At 42.5% G+C, this 8521-nt stretch overlaps 1 protein-coding gene across 1 annotated transcript; it reads right to left on the bottom strand.

Moving 5' to 3' along the window:
• Nucleotides 1-1196: 1196 nt before the first annotated feature.
• On the bottom strand, nt 1197-7472 carry LOC140249804 (tubulin alpha-8 chain). The gene is made up of 5 exons (XM_072331998.1): nt 7410-7472; nt 4016-4238; nt 3376-3524; nt 2134-2814; nt 1197-1745 (listed from the first exon to the last, which is right to left on the bottom strand). The coding sequence occupies exons 1-5, from the start codon at nt 7470-7472 to the stop codon at nt 1458-1460; spliced, it is 1404 nt and encodes a 467-aa protein (XP_072188099.1). The 3' UTR covers nt 1197-1457.
• Between the last annotated feature and the right edge of the window lie 1049 nt (nt 7473-8521).

Below are 8521 nucleotides of genomic sequence, written 5' to 3'. Positions count from 1 at the left end.
CCACATCCCATGGTTTAGGGTTTATAATGTACTCCACTCTGCTTTGGTGTCTACCACAACTTCATTGCATCATTTGCAGCAGTTTCTCAAAGAAGAAAGCAAGAACTTTGCCTGCCATTTTTGTCCCCATTTCTTTTTTGACAGTGTCCCATGTGTAAAGTTTCCTCTGTTACTGGTTTTGGTCCCGGTTTAGGAGATAACAATGAGTCTAAGAGTCTAAATCCCATTGGGTTGAGTAATACCTTTTCATGTTGCTTCAGTTTAAATACATAATCATGTATATCCTGAATATATTTTCCTAAAAAAAAAAGCATTTCTAGTATTCCATAAGTGCACACTTCAGTATTTTAGTGATCTGGGTATTTAAATGAGTATCTTGCATACTGTAACTGTCAACATAAATAGAAATCTCTGTGAGGAAGATATCAGAATCACAGACTCACAGGATGGTTAATGTTGGAACCAACGTCTGGAGGTTGTTTGGTCCAACCCTCCATCTCAAACAATGCCACCTAGAGCAGCACAACCCTCTGGCATGTCTGCCACTCCTCTCACCCTCTAGGCTCAGCCATTCAGCCAGTTTTTGGACCCAACCAAAAGGAATATTTGCTTTCAGAACACAGATAGTTTATCTCCCAAGTCTGTAAGAGATTTGTGATGAAAATATTTGCTTTATCAGAAGTGTTTTTTTCAAAGAAGAGTGAAATGTCCATTTGGTATCAGTCAGTTGAAGGTCATTTGGAGGATAATGAAGCACAGAGCAGAGGAACCGTTTCTCCATTTCCACTGTTATTTGACATGCCAACAAGCAAAAGGCAAAGGTATGTCAAATTTAGATTTGAAAACTATAGTGCTTCACTGTAATCCATTATAAGCTTGTATATATTGGATCATCATGTTTTAATCATAGAAATATAGAATGGCCTGGGTTGAAAAGGACTGCACTGCTCATCCAGTTTCAACCTCCCTGCTATGTGCAGAGTTGCCAACCACCAGACCAGGCTGCCCAGAGCCACATCCAGCCTGGCCTTGAATGCCTCCAGGGATGGGGCATCCACAACCTCCTTGGGCAACCTGTGCCAGTGCATCACCACCCCCTGTGTGAAAAACTTCCTCATATCCAACCCAAGCTTCTTCTGTATCAGTTTAAGACCATTCCCCCTTGTCCTATCACTATCCATCCTTGTAAACAGTATACATTACTTAGCATGTATTAGAGTTCTAAAAAACTTACATTTACATTAAATGCGCAAGAGAGGAGAGCAAGTCTTTGTACATTTCTGGGAATGGTGGAGCATTACTACAGCTAATCATATCTTACAGGACAATTTACCTGTGATTCACGTGTGTCTTTATGTGACTCCTCCTATATTGGTATACATTACAAAGGTGTGACATAATCATAGACATATGCAATACAGTGATACAGAGACAATTCTGTGCTCACTAGGAACATATTACTCTTCATCATTTTCATCTTCAAATGAGTCGGTTCCAACTTCCTCATAGTCCTTCTCCAGGGCTGCCAGGTCCTCTCGAGCCTCTGCAAATTCTCCTTCCTCCATGCCTTCACTTACATACCAATGCACAAAGGCTCTCTTGGCATACATAAGATCAAACTTGTGGTCAAGCCTGGCCCAGGCCTCTGCAATGGCTGTGGTGTTGCTGAGCATGCAGACTGCTCGCTGAACCTGGGCTAGGTCTCCCCCAGGAACTACCGTAGGAGGCTGATAGTTGATCCCAACCTGGAAGTAGGAATATGAGAGAAGTAAGAGGCAAGGGCAGAAAGCAGTCAGGAAGTTGAAAAAATGAAGAAAGTTGCAGATGCTGTGATAGTGTGGTACCACTATCAAATGGCAAACACAATAAAACATAATAGATATATGATCATTTTAATTGCTGTATACTTTTTCTGTTCAATGTACACTGGAAACTTACTAGCTGTCTTAAGGACTACTCAGCACAGAGCATACAGTTTCAATAAGATACAAACTAATACAGAAAGTTGGTTCCCAGTTAAAAGCACTCAGTTTCTTAAACTAGTTTGCATGAAATGTTTTTCCACGACTACTGTCTGTATTGTTGCAGAAATGATGTTTGTCAGCACCCTGTGGAAACTCATTATATTCTCACCTTGAAGCCTGTCGGACACCAGTCAACAAATTGGATATTTCTCTTGGTCTTGATGGCAGCAATTGCTACGTTGACGTCTTTGGGAACTACATCACCACGATAGAGCATGCAGCAAGCCATGTATTTTCCATGCCGCGGGTCACACTTCACCATCTGGTTGTTGGGCTCAAAGCAGGAGCTGGTGATTTCAGCCACTGAAAGCTGCTCGTGATATGCCCTGTCAGAAGAGATGATGGGGGCGTAGGTCACCAAGGGGAAGTGGATGCGTGGGTAGGGCACCAGGTTTGTCTGGAATTCTGTCAGATCCACGTTGAGGGCACCATCAAAGCGCAGCGATGCGGTGATGGAGGAGACAATCTGGCTGATCAGGCGATTGAGGTTAGTGTACGTTGGGCGCTCAATGTCTAGGTTTCTGCGACAGATGTCATATATAGCCTCATTGTCCACCATGAAGGCACAGTCTGAGTGTTCCAGGGTGGTGTGTGTGGTAAGGATGGAATTGTAGGGTTCCACCACAGCAGTGGAGACCTGAGGAGCTGGGTAGATGGCAAACTCTAGTTTTGACTTCTTTCCATAATCCACAGAGAGGCGCTCCATCAGCAAAGAGGTAAAGCCAGAGCCGGTGCCCCCTCCAAAGCTGTGGAAGATGAGGAATCCCTGCAGTCCGGAACAGGCATCAGCCTGGAAATCAAAAGATAAAGTGAAAAGAAGTAAAAGACTACGTCTACTGCATTTGCTTACTCTGAGATGAAGGAAAGAACAATCTTCAGCAATATACAGCACATATTTCAGGTCAGTATTTCTTGAGAAAGTGCTGGTGATAACCTCGTTATTTGCTTCCTTCACTGGTTCGACTTTTGACATAAAAATTAGCCTCTTAACAGTGAGCTTCTCTCCCTGAACTCCACAGTTCTTTCAGTTCATCTAACTGAAACCAGCAACACAGAACTGTGTAATCCATCCTTCTATGTCAGTGTTGGTGTTTTAGAGCTATGCTAATGACCGAATCATAGAATTGCTGATGAATTGCATAGAATTGATGAAAAAATACATATTCAGAAACATCTCGTAAGAATATCTGAATCCACACAACTGGGAGGTGACTACTGGTCTCCTTTCTTAGAGTGTTAATGATATTTCTTTACATCTTGTAGTCTCCTTTCTGAACTGATTCAGCTTTCCTGTAGTGCACGTCTTCCTTCATTGGAACCAAAGCACTGTTACAAAACTACTGGGACTTACCAGCTTACGAACACGATCAATCACTGTATCAATGCTTTCTTTGCCAATAGTGTAGTGGCCTCGAGCATAGTTATTAGCCGCATCTTCCTTCCCAGTGATCAGCTGTTCTGGATGAAAAAGTTGCCTGAAGGTGCCAGCTCGCACTTCGTCTGACCAAGAAAGAGAAATTATAAGAAGCTGCATGACCACGCTCCAGTGCCAACAAGCTGGTTGTTGTTGGCCAACAGTGCCAGCTTTCAGTCATGGGATGTAATTACCCAAAAATGACCCAAAAAACATATACTGACTGAGGGGGGAAAGCTAATGGATCCAAAGTGAAGAAAAGCAGAATTCAAATGACAAAAATGTCATGATAAAGGAAACCAAGAATTAAGAGTTTCCACAAAAAAAGGTCAACTGTGTATACTGTAGCTATTATGCTGGGATATCCTGCCATTCCTAGGTCCGTAATACCCATTAGAGATAACAGCATCATGACAGAATGTGACACTTGGTGTCACAGTAAAATTAATGTCATGCAGCCTCTCATGGTAGACACAGTAAAAAGGATGTGCTTCTTTGTTCCAGTGGAGACTGGGGACACACTGTGGTGATACTTAGGAAGAGCAAACCCTTTTCCATTTTGCAGGTTGATACTGACCTACTACGCTTGGTTCCAAGTCCACTATTACAGCTCGTGGCACATGCTTCCCAGTGACAGTTTCGTTGAAAAATGTGGTAAAAGAGTCATCGTAGTTAAGCTGATTGTGCTGATCCTTGAAGGTGCCATCTGGCTGAATGCCATGCTCCAGGCAGAAGAGTTCCCAACATGCATTTCCTATCTGAACTCCAGCCTGGCCAACATGAACAGAGATGCACTCACGCTAAAGGGAGAAAGCAGACAGATAAGGTCAGGAAAACCAATGTGCATTAGTATTCCTTATTCCTAAGTTTCTTTTCCCCAGAATATTACTTTTCCAAAACAATATTTAACCCTCACTGGCAGCATTTCCTTTGTTTGTTCAGCTTCATGATGGAGGCTGTACATACACAGGCCAATGACTGGGGCAGACTTTAAAGGTCTTTGTGCTGTAATACATGAAAACAAGCAAAAAATAATCATTTCAGTTCCACAAAACCCGCTATTCCTCTTATGAATTGGCTGTACAGAGGAACACATCCCACTTTATTTTTACTTCTGGCTGGAACCTGACACAGTCATATGGTATTTTTCAACCGTATGTAACCCAAGACAGGTGATGTCTTTTGATCCTTTTACCCTCTGTTAGCGCACCAGAGTGGAAACTTGGAGGAACTGCTTTCAGCAACATTCACCTCAGGAAATGATTTCAGATTCTTTTGGTTGAAGTTAATGTTCTTTCAAGATCCTGAACAAGCTGTGCATTTTACACTGCGGATTCACTGCTCATTAAGTCAGCGCCACAGCCTGTAATGTGCTTATTTACATAATTCTGAGTATAATTCCTGTGGTAGCCTGGAACTTCAGTGAAAGGAACACAACATATGTAACACCAGGCTTAGTTAAGCAGATGCAATTGCTCAAAAGTCTCAACAAATAAGCACAGGGAGCCTGGTGCTGGATTTCATAAGTTCAGAAAGAAAATTATAAAGCAGAGCCTTCTGAGCTGGTCCAGACTAATATGACTTTGCATGGAGGGAAAGGCAGTTTGTAAGTAAAGGTGGTTACAGACCACATGGAGTTTTTCAACCTCATTTTCTCTTTGGAGCAATTGTAATTCTAATCTTCTGTGTTCCGTATTTGTGGTATCACTGTCCCTATCTATACTAGTGAGTAAAAGAGAAAAAGTAGGTTGTACTGATTGATAATTAATGGCATGATTTTGGCTTATGCCAGCTCCTACTTTCTCGGGTATTGCTTGGGCACCATTCAGAGGACAGCTTACTGTTGAGAATGGTTTCCAATGAGCAACTAGCTGAACACTGCCTGCTTCTGGAGGAGGAAAGAGATGTATAAATACAAAGCAGGCCATCCTAGCTGGCCTCAAGGCAGGAGGGTGGTCCCCATTTGTCTTGGGTTTGTATTGTAGACATATCCAGTCATGCAAGAGCAGATGTGGTCAGTTGACTTCTTGTTGTTGTTGCTGTCAAATTCTATAACTGCTTATCCTGCAAAATCATCCCATGATCTGACAGTTAAATGTATCTACCCCAAAACCCAAATCCTCCGGCAGAGTGCATGAGCAGCAGCATCTCTGGAGCAGTTTTGCTCACAGATTGTCAGTGTTTGCATTCTATAAACAGAACTGAATATCTTTTTTTCAGAAGCAAGTTGTTCCTTAGAAGTCGCTCCTGCCACAGGTTGTCATTTGCAGAAGTTCAGATGGATACAGAAGATCATTCTAAGTATTTCATCCGAGGAAACATTTTATTTCGATTCAGCGCTCATTTTAAGTTGCTGACTGTGAGAATTCATTTGCAAAAGCATGTGAATGTTAATACGGTAAAGCTTAGTGTAGGACCACAGCTGAAAACTGCAGACTCAGGTTGTTTCCTTTCAGACAGAGCTTCCACTTCCACTGGTTTGAAGCAGTGCCTTAACTCTGCATTTTAGGCCAGGCTTTCTGCCATGACTCCTGGCCTCAGCTCCTGTTTCTTCCTAACCCAGCAATTGCAGAAGACAGCAACAAAGAGATTTCTAATTCTGAGTTGTGAACAGCTTAAAAAATGATGTTAGACTTCTAGTAGGAAAAATAACATCCCTTCTTCCGAACCACAAGCAGAGTAAGCGGATTTCTACATGGTATTTCAATTACGAGCCTCCTCCAAACTCACATTTCACACCATCACTAACGTACTGGGACCTGTCTTACAAACTGTAGACCTGACTTTTACACAGTCTGCTTTGGGGCGTGGTAAAGGCATGGGAGGGTATGTACTTTGCCTGTGAAATAAGCTTTCTCATCTTGGATTTGCAGCTGTACTGGCAGAAAATAACATAGTCTTCTATACTGAAATACATCTCGTATAAAGTGGTGTAGCACGTGAAATTATTTTTTCACATTATAAGAGGTTTTGAGCAATTTCTATGGATTTATTAAAAAATAAATAAATAGAATTAAGATCCTGTTTAACTGACTTGAACACATACACATATAGAAACCTCCCTGCACTCCAGAAACACATACGTTGTACAGCTGTGAATAGTACAGACATCAGGGCTAAGTTAATTTAAGACAGGCACAAATGTAAGGGAAAGGATTATTATTTCATGTGTAAATGAACACGTGTTGAGAAAATATAGCCACAACAGGGATTAGCAGAAAAGTAAAACTCCAGATCTACTTTGTTTTATAACTCCACTAATTAGAGACTCTCTGAAGAAAATCCTGGCTCTGCACACCTTGCAGCTCCACTGAGATATTCTGACACAGCTTTCCTTACCTTTTACATCATAACCAGTGTGTGAGATCACTGTGGCTCAAGCCGGTGATAATGGCAGGTCCCCCTGACTGCCCTTGTCCGTAATCCTCCCAGTCCCTGTATGACTGGTGATCCCACATCCCCCCTTACCATGGTGTCTCCAGTGGTGTTTCCTTCCCTCTCGGATCAGTGATGGCAGGTTTTTGCAGAGCCCTGCACTGAACCTCACTGGGCACCTGCTTCTGCTCTTCAGTGTCACAGTGCTTTGGGCAATAGGTCACAGACTCCGCAGTTCAGCCTACCACATCACCGCCTTCTGCCCTCCCAGCCGCCCCCAATATGCAAATTCAGCCAGACAGTCAGGGCTCAGATATAGCCCAACATTTCACATTTAGTCCCTTCCGATTCTGCATGATTGTTAAATCTGAATGTGGCCATGTAACGTGCCTCACACTGTAATTTCTGAGTGCTATAAATACGTGTCACATGCAGGGGACATGCTATCCCAATTTCCTGTTTTGACAGCATGCAAACGTAGATAAGAATCATTCCTAAATTCCAGTATGGAGTACAGAGGTCGTAAAGGAACAAATGAGTGGGAAAGAGGAGGACAAAAGAAAAGGCAAAAACTAAGAAATGGAAAGTAAACATACTTCCCATTTCGAAGTGTCTTCTGCCAGTGCTCTTAAATGCTGGGCTGGCCTCCTTCCATCCATATTCCGGCTGCCTCTCTGTTAATATTTTGCTTAGTTCTGTTGCTTCTCCTTCCATCCATCCATCTGGGCTGTACTGTCAGCAGCACAGTGCAGCATTCAATATGAAGTCTGACTTGTCCGTCCAAACACAGAAAGGAATTTGATTCTCATTGCGTTGCTTATTGCAAGAAATAGCCAAAGGCATCACACAGATGCTCGCAGTCTGAACTAGGACAGTTGCCTCCACCGTTAAATTGTTTGCTCCTTCTGCACTAGCTCAGCACTGGAAAGAAGCAGCTTCTGTCAGTGGCCAGATAATTCCTCATGATTTCAGCTCCTAGGTCACAAAGAGAAAGGCACTCTTAATTTCTTGAATCTGGATATTTATGTACGCCATCTTTAGAAATATACGGTTCGTAGTTAAGCTTAATCAGCAGAAATTTGAGTGTATAATTACAAAGTTTTAGGTTAGTCTGCTTTGATGTGATGACATCAATGGATTGTTCTGCCGTTGTTGGCAACCAGCACCTATCTTTTGCTGTAAATCTTACATTTTAACAGTGTGAAGTAGTTTGTACCATCTTACATCAGCTGGCGTTTGGTATGCTCTTGTTTGGGTGTTCTTTACATAAACCTGCAAATTGAACATCTCTGGTTTTGGCGAGGAAAGCTTCAGATTCCTGGAGCCAAAGATATCTTTTAAAGAGGAAGATTCTCATGGCAGTTTACCTGCTGCAGGAAATCATCAGACCATAACTTTAAGGCTGAAGAATAGGTAGATCTCATGCTCTTCTTCCAAAGGAGCTGCATACTTTCCAGTTAAGCCTCAGCATTCTGGGCAATGTGAAATGTTAATAGTCATAGCTCCACCAGAGAGAGCATCTGTGCAGAGAATCGGCTCAGGAAAAAGTCTCAGCACAAGTACAAGGCAGTCTGCTACCCAGAGCCTTTTAGTCACTCTTTGAGCCAACATGTCAGATATCACAGCTACAAAAGCCCAAAGAGCTCTGTGAATCACCAAAACATCTGCAATGTTGCCTGTATCTGTACTTTCTCTGCTCTTCTGTTGC

This window comes from Excalfactoria chinensis, chromosome 1 (genome assembly GCF_039878825.1).
Source record: "Excalfactoria chinensis isolate bCotChi1 chromosome 1, bCotChi1.hap2, whole genome shotgun sequence".
NCBI classification, from domain to species: domain Eukaryota; kingdom Metazoa; phylum Chordata; class Aves; order Galliformes; family Phasianidae; genus Excalfactoria; species Excalfactoria chinensis.
The sequence above is the reverse complement of the archived record's forward strand: the minus strand, read 5'-3'. Positions and strand labels throughout refer to the sequence as shown.

Bases quoted from the DNA above. Each gene is read 5' to 3' on its own strand.
- LOC140249804 (XM_072331998.1), bottom strand. From the start codon at position 7,472: ATGGATGGAAGGAGGCCAGCCCAGCATTTAAGAGCACTGGCAGAAGAC. The intron at 3,525-4,015 runs GTCAGTATCAAC...TTTCTTGGTCAG, and splicing joins CTTGGAACCAAGCGTAGTAG to ACGAAGTGCGAGCTGGCACC. The intron at 1,746-2,133 runs GTGAGAATATAA...TCCTACTTCCAG, and splicing joins GGTGTCCGACAGGCTTCAAG to GTTGGGATCAACTATCAGCC.